Source organism: Podarcis raffonei, chromosome 5 (genome assembly GCF_027172205.1).
Source record: "Podarcis raffonei isolate rPodRaf1 chromosome 5, rPodRaf1.pri, whole genome shotgun sequence".
NCBI classification, from domain to species: Eukaryota; Metazoa; Chordata; class Lepidosauria; order Squamata; family Lacertidae; genus Podarcis; species Podarcis raffonei.
Window position 1 is genome coordinate 57,519,517 of NC_070606.1, and position 19,387 is coordinate 57,538,903.

The 19,387-nt window shown below is 41.9% G+C and overlaps 2 protein-coding genes across 6 annotated transcripts in view; one reads left to right on the forward strand and one right to left on the reverse strand.

Moving 5' to 3' along the window:
* The window catches only part of LOC128414286 (steroid 17-alpha-hydroxylase/17,20 lyase), an 18,797-nt gene extending 14,421 nt beyond the window's left edge, over positions 1–4,376 (forward strand). For both annotated transcript variants that reach the window (XM_053389343.1, XM_053389342.1), the window contains 2 exons: positions 8–1,581; positions 1,825–4,376. In XM_053389343.1, coding sequence (XP_053245318.1) covers positions 8–285 — 278 coding nt within the window. In that variant the 3' untranslated portion in view covers positions 286–1,581; positions 1,825–4,376. The remainder of the gene's footprint in view (positions 1–7; positions 1,582–1,824) is intronic.
* Positions 4,377–14,291: 9,915 nt separating this feature from the next.
* Positions 14,292–19,387, reverse strand: part of WBP1L (WW domain binding protein 1 like) — a 55,220-nt gene continuing 50,124 nt past the window's right edge. For all 4 annotated transcript variants that reach the window (XM_053389349.1, XM_053389345.1, XM_053389346.1 and 1 more), the window contains exons 3-4: positions 17,923–18,084; positions 14,292–16,585 (exon numbers count right to left, since the gene is read on the reverse strand). In XM_053389349.1, coding sequence (XP_053245324.1) covers positions 15,843–16,585; positions 17,923–18,084 — 905 coding nt within the window. In that variant the 3' untranslated portion in view covers positions 14,292–15,842. The remainder of the gene's footprint in view (positions 16,586–17,922; positions 18,085–19,387) is intronic.

Sequence of the window (19,387 nt, forward strand, 5' to 3'; positions counted from 1 at the left end):
CACACAGGACGTTTCCTGGATAAGGATGGGAAGAGAATCGCCTCTCCCTCACCCAGTTATCTTCCCTTTGGAGCTGGTATCCGGGTTTGTTTGGGAGAAGTCCTGGCCAAGATGGAGCTGTTCCTCTTTATAGCGTGGACCTTGCAGAGATTCACACTCAGCGTCCCTCAAGGCCACACATTGCCTGAACCAGAGGGGAAATTTGGAGTTGTGCTTCAAGTACCAAATTTCAAAGTGAAGGCCACACTGCGGGAAGCTTGGAAGGCCAAAGTAAGAGAGGAGTGACGTTATTTGGCTCTCAGGCAGCCTCCCTAAATGGAAAGAGACCAAAAATTACTTCAGCTGGTTCAGTAAAAGGTTTGCTGGATAAGTGTGTCAAGAAGGGGAAGTAAACTTTTTGGTCAAGGACACGAGCCACTATCTACATAGCAGAATATATTAGGCACATTGGACAAAGGCAGAAAAGACACCACAGTTCATAAGAAACTTTTTTGACATCGAAAGTTGCATCTTCTTCCATCTCTCCCTCAGACTCCAATGGAATAACTGAGAATGCAGTGTTTTGCATGGCAGAGCAGTGACAACTCTGAAGTGTCTCTAAACAAAGAGGTGACCCCATTTGTCTCCCATTGCTGGACTTCTGTCATTAACCTATACTGTTAATTTTCTTTCAGTGATCTTAACCTGTGGAACACAGCTCACCCATTTAGATATGAACTTTGTCCCTTCTGTGTCCTCCCATTCTTATTTTTTGGTGCCTCCATTGATGTTAGCACAGGATCCTCAAATGCTTGTGCTGAAAGATCTGGTCATGATTAGTTAGGAAATCAACGGACACCAGCCAAAGCACTAGCACAACAAATTAGGGAAAGCCCTGGTTTGAGAAGAGCATGCATAAAACAAGGACAGAGCGCTGCAAAACCATTGTCATGGGTCTTTTGTAACTTAACTATGAGCACCAGAGGCAGATGGGAATACTGTGATGTCTCTGTTGCTTGCCAGTACCTATGGACAGCAGCAAAAAATCCACAACCTTGAATGCAACCCATTTTATGTCCTAGTGCTTTCTGTAGAGAGGGGAGAACATTAGCTGTCCAATGATGGGATTAAAATAGCTTTAGGAAGTGTGTCAGAAGAAAAGCGAAGCTGGTTGGTTCTTATCTGGGGGGAGCGCAGGCCGAAGCTGTGGATATAACATCAAATTATAAGGGGTTACTTCAAGGAAGAAAAATAGCTCTCATTTAAAGCCAGGGTATAGTTAGGGAGGTCTAATCAGCAGGCTTTACACTGGGTGAGAAGAGCAACGACCTCATACCTCAGCTGGAGTCTGTTCACAGCATGTATTTGTTCAAAACTGAGGCCTATGCAGTACAGGAGAATCTGTGTCTTCTGGATGTTGATGGACTATAAGCCCCATCCCTAATCATTGGCCATTCTGGGGGGGACTGATGGGAGTTGAAGTCTAACAATATCTGGAAGGCCATGTTACCCATTCTTGCAGTAAAAGCCTTCTGCTACAAGGATAGGGCTTCCTCAGATTTATAGGGCTATTCATTTGTATTACTACAGAGAAGAAGAAGAGTTTTGGATTTGATATCCCGCCTTTCACTCCCCTTCAGGAGTCTCAAAGAGGCTAACAATCTCCTTTCCCTTCCTCCCCCACAACAAACACTCTGTGAGGCAAGTGGGGCTGAGAGACTTCAAAGAAGTGTGATTGGCCCAAGGTCACCCAGCAGCTGCATGTGGAGGAGCAGGGAATCGAACCCGGTTCTCCAGATTACGAGACTACCGCTCTTAACCACTACACCACACTGGTGTAGCCAGAAACTAATTTCACCCACTTCCAAATTTGGTACAGCTTACTTCTACCCCACTATATCCTCCCTCTAGAAATACCATTGACTTTAGTTACCTACATTTTATTTCTCTCATATACGGCTTTTCTTCCACCCACATATTTTTGATTTTCCACCAGGTGTTATGCTCAATACAACTGCCAAAAGGGTTTTTCCCTTTTTCAATTTGCTTTTCTGTTTTATCATATCAACGCATACTGTGTTAAAGTCAGACACAGGACAATTGGGGAAAAACAAACATATATATATACAACACACATATATGAATAATAATGGTAACATAGCTTATTCCTTAAGTTTATTTGACTCTTATAAACCTTAGTTTTTACTCCCCTTCCACTCTTTCCTTGGTTTCCTAACTGCTATCTTTTCAACTGCATTTTCTTACTCTACTAAGTTGTTTTCGGTACCTTATATTATCCCACGTTGTACCATCTACTGCTGAGTGTTTTTTGTCAGCCTGTTACGATTATTTTCTTGTTATAATATTTTTCCATATAATCTATATATAATGTCCAGTCTTCTTTTAAATTCTTATACAGTGGTACCTCAGGTTACATACGCTTCAGGTTACATACGCTTCAGGTTACGGACTCCGCTAACCCAGAAATAGTACCTCGGGTTAAGAACTTTGCTTCAGGATGAGAACAGAAATCGTGCTCTGGCGGCACGGTAGCAGCAGGAAGCCCCATTAGCTAAACTGGTGCTTCAGGTTAAGAACAGTTTCAGGTTAAGAACGGACCTCCGGAACGAATTAAGTATGTAACCAGAGGTACCACTGTAGTTCTTTTTTAATGCATAACTAGCAGTGAATTTTAAGTTTGTTTTCCACAATTGTTCCTGCAGGTTCAAATCAATATTATGACCCACATCTTGTGCCCATTTGATCACAGATGATTTTACAAATTCTTCTTTTGTTTCCCAATCAAGTAATATCCTATACATTTTAGATAAATTTTTAACTCTAAATTGTAATATTTCTTTTTCAAATTTTGATAGTTTTTCTGCGAATCCCAATTTCTTATCTACCTTAAATTTTGAATTGATTTGGTGATAATTTAGCCAGTCCAACACGTACTCTTTAATCTCTTCATTTCCCCCCCCCCCCATTTTTGGTTCTTCTTCTGAGATGTCTAGCAATTCATTATCGGTACCCCAGTTGTCACTCATATTAATTTCTTTTCCTTGTCTCAGCTTCTATTGGGAATAACCACTTTGGTGTTTCGTTTTCTAACAATTTTTTTTGTATTTTTTCCATACTAAGGTTTTTCTAATAACATGATTGGCGAAGCTTTTACGTATTCCAGCTTTGCCGTACCAAATGCCAGCCATATTTGACATCATGGCCCTCCAAGTCTAGCAACTGTGCATTTTCTAGCAATACCCAGTCTTTAATTCAACACAGGCAGGCAGCTTCAAAATACAATTCTAAGTCAGGGAGTGTAAAACCTCCTGTCTTTTATGTCGATAAGGATCGTTTGTTTTATCCTAGGTTTCTTCCCCTTCCAGATAAACTTAGACAGATCTTTTCACCAATTTTTCAGACATTGTGTATTGTTAAGTATTGGGATCATTTGCAGTAGGAATAGCATTAGAAAAAAATAGGGGAAATTACCAGCTGGAAAATAAGAGAAAAAAGCGAAGTACTTAGGAGTGTGGCTATAGGTAAATAATCATAACATCTATAAAGATAATTATGTGAGGACTTGGAAAGAAATTAAAAAAGACTTAGATATATGAAGCAGAATGCAATCATTATTAATGGGGAGAATCTCGGCAATAAAAATGAATATTCTCCCCCAAAATACCAAAAGGGTTTTATTTTTATTACTTATTTTGGAATATATAAATCTGATTTGGGGACTGTTTATTCAGCCAAAGGTTGACAGGGTGTGAACCCCATTAAGCTTCTGATTAAACATGGTTAGTTTGCATACCATTTGCAGCAGGGACTCTAAATTGAGGGTGGTGATAATGATTCAATAAATATGATTCAAGAAAGTTTTCCTAGATTTATTAACACAAACCATTTTTGTTTTTTAAAAATGCTAAGCTTTCTCGCTAAAAGCAAGAATCCTACACTATTTACCTGGGAACAAACCACACTGGAAATTTCTTCCAATAGAATGGCAGTGTAACTTAGCTAATAAATGATTAAAATATACCAACTAGTAAATTAGGAAGCTTCAGCTATTTCAGAAGGGAATATTTGCTATACTCCTATGCTCAGATTGCTTCAAAGCAAAGATCACCATATTCAACGTGACATACTCCATGTTGATGTTGTCTAATTCTACAAAGTTACTGAAAGGTTTGTAGAACTACAATCACAATTGCTTTCTTGGTTGGTTGATTCCTCTATTAGTATATTTGCCACTAGACTTACAGACCCCGTTCTCCATATTCCTTGTATGCATGGATGAACTTGTGTGCATATTTTACCATATTTGCTTCACATTTACCATGGTTTTATGGTATGTATTATGGATTCTGGCTGAATTAAAACATATCCCTCAGCAACTGATGTCACATTTCATTGAAGCAGAGAGCATGTACATTTGTCCTGGTCATAAAAGCAAAAGGTAAACGGTGCAAGTGTGCAGAGAAGCTAGAGATTGTTTTATATTATTTGAACTCACAGTATACAAAATAGCACCAATAACAGAAGTCACACTGAATAGGAACCAGCCTACCATCTCTTCAGTCCCCAAAGGCCAGATGAAGGCCTTTGGGGACTGATGTCGAAAAGACGCCAACGAGGAGAACAAATTTCTCTCTGATGGGCGGGAGTTCCAAAACTGATCAAATTTGGCTACACAGTGAACATTACTGGAGGCAGACAAAACCCTCACACTGCCTTCAATGTGAAGAGGCAGGAGAGAAAGGAACACAACCCTTACCCAGTCAACTTCCTATTTTGCCATCCTGGTTTAGTTGCCTATTAGCATTCCCCTCTCCCAGGCCAGCTATACATGTATGCAGTTGCAGGACTGGTTGAAGCAGAATGTGGATGAAGACCCACAACTGCATGCACATCCCACTGAAAGCAGAACAGGGGAGGTGGACAATACCCACATTCAGATGAGCATCCGAACAAAGGTGTTGTTCATCTTTCAACAGGAAGCACATTTCAACAGAATGAGCATCCATAGTCTACCACAATTAGTCAACTTGGCCAGGGTGAATGAACACCAGTCTGGCTGTTACAGCAACTCTTCTGCATGTTAGCTGCAGAAGAGTTAAGTTTGCATATACTGTGAAGCTCGCTAGATGGCACCAGCTCACACATATTTACAACAGTTCCCGGTGATTATGATACAAGTCACTCTAGCTGCAGTTGCAGTATTAAAAGATTCCAAAAACGATAAATTCCAAAATACCAAAGTGTCACAAAATAATGTGCAAGCTTTTGAGTTCTTAAGAACTCTAAATCAGGCTAGATGGTAAACAGCAGTGAGGAGAGGAAAAAGTAGCTTATGGGTGATGCTGAAGACGTTTTCTCTATCTGGTCAAAGTCTTAAAATAGAAAGGGGAGAGGAGGTAGCAGACATTCAAATGGGGTTTTTTTTGGCCTGTTGTGCAGGTGTCAGTTTGCACCAAAGCCTGCTGGGAAACAGAAGGGTAATGATGGCAGAACCCTCATCTCTGAAAACACAGCAGACAGTGACTGGCCCAAGGTCACCTCATGAGCTTCATGGTCGAATGGGGGGTATGAACTCTGGTCTCCCAGGTCTTAGTCCAACACTAACCACTACATCACACTGGAAAAGAGAAGTGTAAAAGAGAAATAAGAGAAACTAGTCCTTATGTTAGAAAAGCTGGAAATTACTTGTGCAAGGCAGTAAGTCAATAGAATATAATTGTAGAATTGGAAGGGACCAAGAGGGTCATCTAGTCCAACAGCCTGCAATGCAGGAACCTTTCACCCAGTGTGGGGCTCAAACCTATGACCCTGAGATTAAGCGTCTCATGTTTCACTGACTGAGCTATCCAGTCAATTTGTGTAGCTTTACCTTGCAGTTTGAGATATGTTCCTTCAGAGAATCTTCAAATGGTGTGAAAGATGAAAATTTGTACCATGCAGCAGGTTCTCAGAAACTGGTACACTATTTTTTTGTTAGGCATTTGACAGAAAATAAACACAGAGCCTTGCCAAAGCAACATACAGACTATCTGCACCTGCCAGAATCACTGTCAAGAATTCTAGGAACATCAAAAGCTCCAATCCTAACTCTGTTTACCAGAAGGAAGTTCCATTATAGGATTAGGGATGTGCTATAATTCAGTAGGATCTTTATTATCCTTTATCCTGAACCAGAACAGATCAGGGCTGCTTGGGAAACAAGGCTTGCCTGAGGAGATCAAGGCTACAATGTGTTGAGGACAAAAAAAAGTTGTTCTGGGCTTATTTCAGTACCTTCAGCCAGTTAAGATGATCTGCTACACAGCATCGGGAGGCTGAGCTCACACCCATTTTTATATCCCCCTTTTTGCTGCTTAAGATCAATAGCCATTCAAAACATTCATTTGTAAGAATGCTGGCATTGTGTTACTTTTTAAAGTGAGCACTCCTATAATTATGAGATGGAAGCCATTATAGCTAAGGCAGGATGAGAAACCTGTGAACCTCCAGGTGTTAATGGACTCCCCATCAAACCCAACCAGCTTGGCCAATGGTTATGGATGATGGGATCTGCAATCAAACAACATTTGGAGGGCCACATGTTTCCTATTTCAGGTCTAACATACTTATTTTAGAAGATCATCCCAGACTTGATGTGAAGGATAACTGAGCATATTCATTGTGTTCAGATAGCTTGGGCCATTAGTAAAAAAAACTTTCTGGTTTCTAGTGTGAATTTATTTTTCCAACAACTAGTGTGTTATTCATGACTAAAGATGCATTTTAATAATAAACTGCCCTCTTCTTGGAAAGTATCTTCAATATAGAAAATCACAATTTCCCTTGAAATGCCTAAGCCAGGAAGCTTCTTGCATTTTAACACATTTTCTACTTCAACATTGTGCATTATTGGCTTGCTAGGTTCCTCCCGCTAACAAAGTTCTTAAATTTCCAAATAGTATTTGCAGATACCTGGGGTTAAAAAAAAACTCTTACGAAGCCAAGACTTTAAATGTGTGATGTGGATGCAGCCTTGTAGTGCTATATAGAAGGAGTCCACCAGAGTGAGGACCTGTTAATGCGATGGCTAACTTCTCTGGTTCAAATTGCTAGTCTATCAAGGTGCACCATGCATGGTATATAAATGAGCACCATGCTCATGGTGGATTGACTTAAAAACAACCCCAAGCTCTAAATTTTCTTTTCTTTTTTAAGTGTACATAGTAAGGAAAATAGTTAAGCAAGAGAGAGTGCTTAAGAAAAGCTCAACACAGTGAAATAAGGAGTAGAAAGAGAATAAATTCTCTACAATTGCCACAAGATGGAGATCGCTCTAAGCACAGGCTGTTGCAAAATAAAAATCAATCTCAAACCATGCAATCTTTGTGAGGGAAGTTCCTGGTTCAGCTCTCTCTCTCTCTCTCTCTCTCTCTCTCTCTCTGTGTGTGTGTGTGTGTGTGTGTGTCTTGGAAGGACTGCAAGGAAGAGCTCAGAGTGTACCACAGTTAATAGCTATTTGCCTTGGTAAGGTGTGAGATCTATTGATCAAGGGCTCCTAACAACACAGTCCAGTGTACGAGGTTTTTAGGCCTACAAAGTTAAGAAAAGAAACCAACCATTCTGAAAAGGTGTCCTTGTTAGTCCTTATACTTCTCTTCAGTGAGCAAGTTTTTAGTGAGCACCAGTCATGAGTTTCATAACCGGGATCATGTCCAATAACACTGGAAGTGGATGAGTGGGTGTCTTTTATGTAAGGAACAAAACTGCCATCGAGTTTTCCCAAACAGATTCATGCCACTCTCGCCATTCTATAAAATCACCAAGGCACTCACCCATACACCCACAGGGGCCTTCTTTCCTCCCCTTCTCCCACTGAAATTAGACTGGAAAGAAACATGCTGTTGTAGCAAAAATAAGGTTACACTTAGACACACACACACAGAGAGAGAGAGAGAGAGAGAGAGAGAGAGAGGGAGGGAGGAAGGGAGAATGTGTGTGTGACATAGACAGAGAGACAGACAGACAGAGAGATATGCACATGTTAATTATGCCAGTTTGCAAATGCCCTTACAGGCTCAAACAAACCAGATTTTGGCAAATTCTTTCACTCTTTCCCAGCCTGCTCTTCTCTTGATATAGTCACCAGTTTATGACATAGAATATTTTTGACATAAAGCAACATGGTCAGCGGCTCTTACTGATTAAGCTAAGAGGAAAATGCTCAGTACCCCCAATAAGATCTTCCAGGTGGCCAAACTCAGTTTGCTTTTAAGCTTTTCTTTGTGTTAACAAAATGTCACTCACTGACACCTGCATGCTTTTGCTCGACCTAAATTCTGCCTTCTTCCTTCGCTATCCAGATAGACATGAAATAAAGTATCCTTCCAGATTTAATATCAAGACCTGGGATGCCACTTTGGCCTATGATTTAATGACCTTGGATTTCCCATTCGCTGGTAAACACTCCCTCTGAAATCACTTCTATCAGTATTTATATCTCCACCAGCTGCCTCACAGCTTAAATTCCCATATTTTAGCTTGAGGGCTCTGTCCCATAGCCCCAGCTTGCTGAAGCTCATATTTAGCAGCCTGCAATAGGTGCAGGCACATATATATAGATTAAAACTTCACCAGGGCACAATAGGAGAAATAAAACCGGATGACAGTATCAAGTCTCTCCACTTTCCATACTAGGTTACAGAATATTTATTTTTTTTAATTACTTGGCTGGGTGGAAAAGGTAGAATGCATTGCTTCAAAAATAATTATAACATGTAGAGACTGGATATAATAAAATATGAGATTTATCATGATTAGACAGCCCTGCAGTATCCTGGAACCACTTGGGGAAACCAGTAGTAGTAAGCTATTTGTTTGGAGGTCCATAGGTGCTAAAGTATTCTTATCCCTTAGAGAAAACGTATCCTTACACTTTCCTTTGTCAATAATAATACATAGGATGGAGTGAAAGGAGATATGCCCTGCCTTTCTGCCACTGGTTGTACTGCCATTTTGTATATTCCTGTTGCCATTGTCCAGGCTTCACCCTAAACAGATTATTATTATTTTTTAAATTTGTATACTGCCCTTCATCTGAAGATCACAGGGCATTTTGCAACATAAAAACACAAAATGAGAACATAAAATACAAGAACAAAAATGAACCAATAATTTCCCTCCCACAAACTTATATAAAAGGCAGTAGAATGTTCAATCAGCCAAATGCCCAGTTATAGAGAAACATGTTCACCTTGTGCAGAAATATATGGTGTACCATTTACACTGTCACTGATGTCAAACACGATTAAGCAATCCAGCTTTCTCTGTGTTATCTTGGGATGACACTTAGCGGGAAAAGTGGAAAATCCCTGAACACACAAAATACTATTGCAGTATTTTAGCATATTGGAGCTCTTACAAAGAATATGGTGGGTATTATCCAATGTTGTGCTACTGAGAACTATTTTCAATATCAAAATACTCCCCTTCCCCACACACTTTCCAGGGAAGACTTTCTGTATCAGTATATATTTAGAAATATTACAAAAGCATAGAAATTTGTCATCTCCACAGATCCATCAAAATTCTATAGCCCAGTTTGAAAGTGGTCATTGCTATTGAGACAGGTGCAAAGATACACTGAACAGATGCTGGATAATCTTCCCCGGAAGGTCTCATCCTGAAATAATTAGAGATCACTTCGCTTTACAACAGGTGGTTCTGACAACATTAGCCAATGCCAACACATTCCTTCTGTGAATCTTCTCAAACTCTTGGTCTCCACAGCCACTTGCTGCATGGGGCAATGCAATTTGTTTGTATGATCTTAATTGGCTTCTTGTATTTTTAAGTGTCCTCTTATTGCTTATATTAAGAGACAGAGTCCGTTTACTCCCTTCATATGCTTTACCTTATGTCATACTCTCCAGTCTGCACATTTTGACATTGGTTGACTTTCACAGTCTCAATACCTTTCACTAGAACAATGTTAATGCATTCCTTGTGCCTCATGCCAAAGGGTGAACAATTAAGACCAGAAATTTCCAGAAGTGGAGTTACTGATTCTTACTGCTAAGGGCTTTACAGACATCTTATTAAGCACAATTCTTCATGACAGTATGAGAGCAAAATGTCATGGACAGCCCTGAGGTTACTGTATTTAAAATCAACACCATTCCTTTTAGCACTCAGCTTCAGGGGAGTGCTCTGAATATGTGCCAGAAGTGAGAATTCAACATCTGAAATGGTTTCCAGAAGCAGTGTCACACCTACAGAGGACCTGATAGGGAACGAGAAAGAGAAAGCGTAGGCTGACTCTAATAGATGATAAACTCACGACAGCCCAGAACTATGGCAAGTGATAGCATTACAAGATATGACGTATTTACATCACAAACAACTACTTAATATTTGCAGGAATGTGTGCTTCCCCTTCAGCAATAATTGAACTTGCTAACACTGAGAGAACCTACCCAAGTCAATGAGCAATGCCTGTCGATTTCACTGGAATCTGTTTATTACTGTTCCTTCAGATGGGAATAAACTTCTCCCATTGCTTCCCATGCTGAGTCCTCGTGTGCTTCTGGCTCCCTGGGTAATTATACCAAGTTACACAATAACCCTAGGGACATATGAAGCAATGGTAAGCAGGAGATTGTTACTTTCTTGCAGCAGACACAGAACAAAAGCAATAAAGCATGGCGAATTAATACCAAAATACCTGTGGGCCCTCCAACCTGGGCATGTGGCCAGATGAACTGGGAAAGCATGCACCCTCAGAGCACAGCTGCTCTTCAATCACAAACAAATCCAGAAAGAAATACTCTCCCTCTCATATTCCAAATGTCTTGCTGACAGTCTGGCTCTGAGGAAGCTGCTACAGCATACTTACCTCTCTGAGTATGTGCAGAAAATACATACTCACAGAATCATACAATTGTAGAGTTGGAAGGGACCGGAGGGTTATCTAATCCAACCCCCGTAATCTTGGATTTCTTAATTTCCTATGGATCTATAAAACTAGATTAGCACAGATGTTAATTATTCCAAGTCAATATTGCCCCCTACAGAGGAACAGCTTGTGCATTATATTGGGAAAACTTGTTTGCACAAATGCATACAAGAAATTTGCACTAAAATGCTGGTGAATTTTCATTGGGATTTTTTTATTTATTTTAACAAAATCACAAATTGCTACAAGATGTAGAGAGCTGAATTTAAGATTGGAAAAAAGAGGAAATAGAGAGATCCTCCCATCCAAAATAAACAATCATAAGCTACCAGCTGGGCAGCAACAATGGAAGGCACTGGCATTAAAAGGCCAGCTTGAGGGCTGCCTAAAGCAGGGATCGGCAACCTAAGGCCCATGGGCCACAAGCGGCCCACGGGAGTTGTTTAACCGGCCCATGAGCTGCCCCTGAACTGAGCCGCCCACTCGGCAAGTCCCCGCATGCTGCGCTAAACTGGCATGGGGACTTGCTTCCGCAGCGCCGGAAATTGCGCCTGCGCTTGCATAGACACCGAAAATCACGTCTGCGCAGATGTAGATGCCAGAAATCGCAGGCACACATGCGATCCAGCCCATGGAAAGATCTCTGCTGGAGTGAACCAGCCCAGGCAAGGTAAACCTTGCTGACCCCTGGAGAGGCAATGGCTAGCTGCTGGGGGGGGGGGAGATGCTGCAGCCTTGATCCAATTCAGGATTGCTTCCAAAATTTCATTTGCTGGCCTGAATAAAGGTATTGTCTGACTTGCTCTCCGTAACACATGCTACTACCAAAATGCTGATAAAACTATTGCCAAAATGCTCAGCATGTAGTTTGGCAATCAGCCAAAGTCAGGCTTGTAAACCAAGAACTGATGTGTGCTGCATGTGGCTTTTATGCAATGGAAAATAAGTCAGCCAGTAATAAGACACAGGATCCCTACATTTCAAAACTTCTGCGTGAAAGCTGGGATTTTAAGGATCTTTTTCTTCCTTTAACCATGATCGGAATATATCTTTAAACAGGGAAGTAGCATTTTCTAAACGATCTGGGGAAGGAACTTTTGCACAGCTTCCTGTTGTCCCTTTTATCTTCTTCAGCAGCAGAAAGGATATAGGGGTGTGCAACATTGAATGAATGAATTTATTAATACGGTCACAGACCAGTGTAAACACACACAATATCATAGATCATAAAAAAATCAGAAATACAAGGGACAATATGAATATAACAAGGATTTAAATATAAAAATTAAAATTAATTGTTAGCGAGCCCCCTGTAATTAACATTTAGGGGTTTGGTCATTATGGGATACCACTTGCTTCCTGCGATTGATTGCAGATGCACAGAATTTAGCTACATTTAATGTAGTCTTAGGATTCTTGTCCTCTAGCAGTAGTTTTAAACTATGGTATTCCGATTCTTTCCTGGACTTTTGCAAAACAGGTGTAATAAAAGTCAAACGTATATCCTCATAAAGACGACAACGTAATAATACATGTGAAGCAGTTTCAACTTCCAGCGAGCCACAAGGACAGACCCTTGCTGTGTATGGCTTACCCTCAAATCTGCCCTGAAGTAAGGCAGAAGGGAGAACGTTAAATCTGGCGAGGGTAAAAGACCGTCTGTATTTGGGTACCTGAAGACCTGACAGATAGTTAGCTGGAGAGAAACCTCTCCCATGTGTGCAACATTAGCTCCAATGACTGGTGTACAGTATAACGCCTACAGCAACCTGGCAAAAATACAGGGAGAGTGGCTTGGTAAAATGAGAACTCAACCCTAAGCCCACCCCTGAGTCTCAGGGAACCTCAGCTAGATAAAACAAACCCCGGTCTGGATTGGAACCTGGTCATAGCTCTGACATATGGAACAACACAGCAACTTGATGGAACTATAAACATACTTTTTTTTTTTATTTCCACCATGTAATTTGAGTGCAGAAAGTGGGTTTCCTGGGCAAAGAATCTGGTGTTTGCAGCAGTTTGATAGTGCAGGGTTTGAATACACAATGAAGAGAGTTTCAGGAAGTTTCATTTTTCTGTTTTAACATGGAACTCTGACATTTCTCTGTTTGTGCCCCATGGAAAGCTTTGAGCACATATTGAATCTGCTTTGGAACACATGTACTAGCTCTATAAAATCTGAAACCATCCTTGTGCTGCAGATGTAAGCATAAGGAAATGTGTGGGGTTCCCAAGGTTTTAAGTCCATTGAGGAGTGTCTTGACCCAGCAGCAAGGTAAGATGTGTCTCAAAACCCCAACCACAATTTGCAAGTGCTCAACGTCCCACCCAGCTCCTGCATGTGCTTTGAAAACATCAAAAGCAACACAAATACCAACTGAAGAACAGAATCAAATTAAAGCCTCATTGTCTCCATCTGGCATGCAGAAAGGTGCCAACTGGATTGCAGATACAGAGTGAGGTTTTCCCAAATCTGAAAGTGAGCTGAATTCTACGAAGTAGAAGTTGGTTTTGTGAGAGGGGTTCAAACTCAGGAGAGATGAGGACTCGGGACAAAGGGGTTTGATTCCACTTTAAGTCCCTAGGAGCTGTCATTCCCCCCTACTGTGATGATTTTAGTGGTTATCAGGCTTTGGTCTGCTGTAGGCTGTTGTCTGCAGTAAACATGCACAGTAATATATTCACCTTTCCCCTGAGCTACTAGGATAGTGCTCTGCTCAAATAATTTGCTCTTTTTATGTAGGCAGAGATGGCTCAGGACATTTGGGTAGCAGAAAATCTAAATGTGTGATGTCATGGATAGCATGATCTGAACTTCACTTGGGTTCAGATCTCTCCTCAGTCATGAAGATCACTGGGTGACTTGGAGTCTTTACAGGATTGTTGCTGCCCTTTAAGCGTACCCTAATATCTTCTGCAGGGAGCATGTCACCTTGCCTTGGCAGGTCATGGGCTGGGGAACCTGTGGCCTTCCAGATGTTGTTGAACTCCAAGTCCCATCAGCTCCAACCAGAATGGCCAAGGATCAAGGACGATGTGACTTACTAGTCCAGTAACATCTGAAGGGTCACAGATTCCCTACCTGTGGTATAGGCGATATTTGAAGGAAGTCAGTGGAGAGGAGCAAGACTGCCTTCCTATTTGCATTTTCACATGGAAATGTAGATGCACCAACACCTCCCTTCTATACAGTGAAACATAAAGATGTGCTCTCACCAACCGCGTGTTAATTGTATAATTCTGGACATGAGTTAAGTTCACTTTGAAGTGCAAAAAAATAAAGCCCCAACCCTCTTCTTTCATTATGATATATCTCAACTGCTCTATCTTTCCCCAAACAAAATGAGACACAGTCCATGGATTATCAGAAAAAAGGCATTATATTTGGGCTTACATCGTATTTCAAACTGATTTTGGTTTCAAGCAATCAAATCTGAAAGTCTATTTTATGACATAAATGACCCAGACAACCGTAATTAAAGAAATGGGAAAACAAATCTCTATCACACCTAATATAGAAACCAAGGCTTGCACTCTTCCACAGGAACGCTCCAGGGAATGTTAGTTTCAGCTGCTTCAGTTTGTTTCTTTTCCTTCCCCCTTGGGGTTGTTACTAACAAAAGCTCCACTGTTTGTTTAAAGCAAAGCAACAGTCTTTTCTGTTTTGTTTTTGCAGTCTTACAGCAGCAAGTTTCGTATCACCAGTAGGAAACACACATGCATGTACTGCAGTCAGACACACATACACACTCACAGACGTTATACAGTAGCCTGTTGCTGCTATCAAAAGAGAGAAACACAGACACTCTATCCTTTTAAGTGGTCACCATTAGGATCATGCTAAACTTGTGGACTAAAAAAGAAGGAAAAAAGAAAAATACTGCACAGGTCTTCCACATTGAAGCTGCAAGTTATCCTTTTGCAGTGGATGGAGTTCTTGCCTCCATTTGTTCAACAAGCATCGCTGAAACCTGAAGGCACGCTGGCCAAAAAGACAGCCCTGTTGTGTGTGTTTGGTTTTGTTTGGTTTTGTCATTTTAACTAGCGTGCTGGCCTAAAGTTGCAAAGTCCCTGTTCTGTTGCATTGTAGCACACCTATTGAATGAGATTTAGAGACCACAGTACTGGAAAAAGGCAGGTCCTCTGCCAGGAGTCTCAACTCATAGTCATCAACTAAAGGAATACATTTGCCTTTCTTTTTCCCCCAAATAAAAATAAAATTAAAGTCACCATCCACAACCCGTTTTTTGCATAAACTGCTATGTTTCAGGCTAGCAGTTTGCTTTTTTCTGGAAGAAACTGGTCCTTTATAGTCACCAGCTTCAAGAGGGGGGGAAATTCCTACAGGTTGCTCTAACCAACAATGCACCAGAGAGTACAGCACTGTATCAATTCAGGAAAAAACCCCAAAGCCCACCCACATCTCTCTGGGGTTTCATTTTAACCCCTCAATGGCACTGACTAGGCAAACCGCCAGCGCCATCAAATGCCACTGGCTTCTGGGAAGACACCTGGGAAAGAGGAGGGAGGGGGAAGAGATACATGAGCACTCCTTGTTCTCACAGGGTCAAGTTAAGTCTTTCTGATAATAAAATAAAGCAGGTATTGAAAACCTCTAAGAAAACAACCAACCAAGTAAACCGTCACCAAAATCAGCAATAGGAAAAGTTTTTCTCTCGTTTGTTATATGTATAAAAATGATCTCACTCTTAATCCTAAACCCTAACGAGATGGAGGCAATTAAAGGGGGGGCAGGAGGCAGGGAAGGCCCCGAAGCTTCTGCCCCTTCCTCCATACCTATTATTTAGGGGTTATTCCCAAAGTTACATCTGAAGAAAAAGCTGAACCAACTTGTTTTTGGCTGAAGTCATGTTTATCCTTTTGTAGAATATCCCTTCTCGCTTTGCTTATTTTAGCTGGGGGAGGTATTGGCATGAGAGTTTGGCGAGTCCTGTTCGTTTATGGTGTTCAGGAGCACACAAACAGGCTGCCGGGGGAGGTGGTGGTGGCTGTGCTCTTGATGCTGCTCATCCGGGGCATTGAAAAGCCCTTCTTCCTCATCTCCATGGGGAGGGTGGCCACTGCAGCTATCGCAGAAGTCCATGGGCCCATCATCAATGAACCCATCCAACTCCTTGAGATCACCATCGTGGTGGCCCTGGTTGCAGATGCAGATTTCAATGCCCGAGTCACCGGTGAACCTTCGGTGTCTGCCCGGCGTCTTGTCTTTAGCGTCGGAGAAGGCGTTGTTGTGGTCTAAGCTTTCCGAGTTGTAATCCTTAAGCAGTTCCTCCTTGCACTCTGACTCCTTGTCGGAACAGGGCACGTGGTTGGCCGTCTCTTCCAACTCTGCCCCACTGCTGGAGTTCCTTCGCTCGCCACTTGTTGCTTTGGTGGTTGATCGCTCAGCTAGCAGGGTGGACGATTCGGGATTCCCAGTGCTGGAGGAGGCAGTGCTGTCCGTGTTTCCATTATTGCTTCCTGCTCCTGACAGAGAGCCTGTCTGGGCTGGCTGTAGGTTTCTTGTATCTGGTGCTGCACTGCTGCCGCCAGGTGGAACGCATTGCTGATGTAAGGCACTATATGGTGGGGGAGGGGTCGGAGGTCGGTTCACCACTTCCTCATAGGGAGGTAGTAAATAATTTGGCAAAAATCCTAAATGGGGAGGCAGGGAGGACAAGTTAACCTCTAGATTACCTAAATGGTTCCAACTTTATAAATGTTGTCAGAAAACACAATTGAAAGTAATTTAACAACACTTTGGACTTAACTTCAACAAATTATATTAATAATAATAAAAATTCCATCCTGATTTGGCTAAGGAAGCAGTCGATTTTCCATATGTTACACCTGGAAGAATCTAAGGCAAAGCAGTGTGTAGCATTCAAAGAGACCTATGAAATTAAGGAATATTACATCCCAGAGTCAACTGGGAGCTGATTTAAATTGTCTTCCCCCTGATTTTGTGCAAAAGGAGAGACAGAGACAGAGACAGAGACAGACACACACACACACAGAGAGAGAGAGAGAGAGAGAGAGAGAGAGAGAGAGAGAGAGAGAGAGAGATGGTTCCCTCTCCTCTATGTAGCATTTTCTCAGGTTTCCTACTCTGGGTGACCTTGGGCCAGTCACACTTCTCTGAAGTCTCTCAGCCCCACTCACCTCACAGGGTGTCTATTGTGGGGGAGGAAGGGAAAGGAGAATGTTAGCCGCTTTGAGACTCCTTCGGGTAGTGATAAAGCGGGATATCAAATCCAAACTCTTCTTCTTCTTCCATTGCCTTCTAATGGGTGGCTAATGTTTTTGTTTTGTTTTTTGTTTTAAAGTAATAAAGTATTAATTAAAATTGACATGGGCAAAAGGAAGTAGCATCACTCATCATTACATTTATTCTTGACAAGAGACCTTGGGTGTGATGCCCCTCTGCCACACCACCATATTAGCTATTCTGTGGTGCCTCTTTCTTAGAGACACTCATGTTGTGTCAGCTGCAGAGGAAAAGGTGTGGGAAGTTTTTTTAAAAAAATCTCAGCCTTGTCACTGCTGCTGCCACTGCGTAGATTAAAACGTGAAGAAATCTGTCAATCCACTTCCTCCTTTTATGACAGTCTAACCAACCACTAGAGCTGGAAAACAAGTCCGAGTAAAGCGCTGATCTACAATGTTCAGAGGGAAACGAATTCAAATCTCTCTCTCTCTCTGTGACCCAGAAATTTATTCACAAGATTTAGATTATGCCCACACTTGTCACAGAGTTATCTGTGATTGCGCTTCAAGCTTGTGTAGCCAAGGTGACAAGAAGGACCGTGTGAAGTCTCCCAACATACTGCAGTATACTACATGGTCCTCTCCAGCCACCAGCAGACATCTCTGCACCCATCCCCACCATCTTTGCTGTGAATCTCTGTTGCGTCCATGACCCCCACCCAATAAGCCAACATCTTGCTCTTTGCTCTTTGAAAGGCAGCTTGCTCCTTGCATGCAGTACATACGGAAATAAAATGGCAGGGTGGAGTAGTTATGAGCTTCACGATAGGCAATCAGGTTAATCTCATGCTGCCGTTGCTGTGCCTGAAGTCTGTGTTTGGCGCGTCGATGATGGCAGACACAGCAGCAACTCAGTATGATGATGATCGTCCATACTAGCCAGAACCCTATGGAAAAATCAAGAATAAAAAAGGTGGGAGGGGGGAGAGAAGAAGAATTTTACTAAGAGTGTTTCTTCTTCAGGAGAAAGAGGTTTCAAAACTATGAAGGCACTGAGGTGCCCTTTTGAAACAAGTGTGCACCTACTGCCAATCTTGGCACAGGTCACCGTAACAGGATATGAGAGGCACTTTTCAGAGACGCAGACTCAGGAGATCTCACCCTAATCTCCGATATATGCTTTAGAAGTTAGGAAGCTCAGGCCCACAGGTCAAATGTGGCCCTTGGGACCCTTCATAGGCCACGTCCCTCACTGGCTGTAGTTCACACCATCCTTGAGTGTTTTCATGTCTTCTCTTTGGAAAAGAAAATAGTTCTAGTTTAGGAAGCGGGGGGCATAGGAGGTTTTTAAAGGGATACATGGTGTGGGAAAAGTGTGCAGGTATATGTTTTTCTCCAGAACTTGGGTCATCCAATAAAATTGACTGACAGATTCACTTCTTCACACAATGTATACTTAATTTACAGAACTCACTCCCACAAGATACAGTGATGATCACTCTACTATGCAAGTAAAACAATGGTAACATTAAAAGGCAACACATAAATGTTGAAACTGTCAGTTTTGAGTGCAAAGCCAGAAATGTGTGAAATGGGAACAGTAGTTTGGTGCGAGAAAGCAGTGCTGAATCCCAACTACTGTTGAAAGTGCTGTTTTATTTTGCCTTCGTCTCCCGGCCTGTTGCAGATCCCAGATTAGCAGCTGAACTACTCTGCTGCAGCTAAGAACATAAAAAAGGAAACCCATGGCACCTTACAAACCAATTCCCACATGTACTGGGCCCCACACATGCTCCCCATGATGACTGGAATATTTTGAATAAGTCTGTGTCTGAGGAAATGTGCCCGATTTGCTTAATATATGTAAAAATTAACTGATTTATCTTTAAGGCGCTATAAGGACCTTTGTCTGTTAGACTACTGCATAGTTCTACATCTGACTGGTCCTATGAACCAAAGCACTTGAACCCCAGCAGGCACAAGGAGGTACCATTATGAGATCTGAGTCAGTCATTGCCAAACCACCTAAATGCAGGTGTGAGTTCTGTGTTGCGCAGTTGCTTTGCACTGACAACTTGATAACCTAGAAGCTACCACACTCTCAACAGGAAAGCTGCAACCGTATGCTTAAGTAGACAGACGAATCCCCATTTATGCAGGGGTTAAATTCTGGCCCCCTGGACATAGGTGAAATGTGCACAAATGGGGAGCACCCCGCTGCACCTCCAGGTCATGAGCAGACCTTCCCCA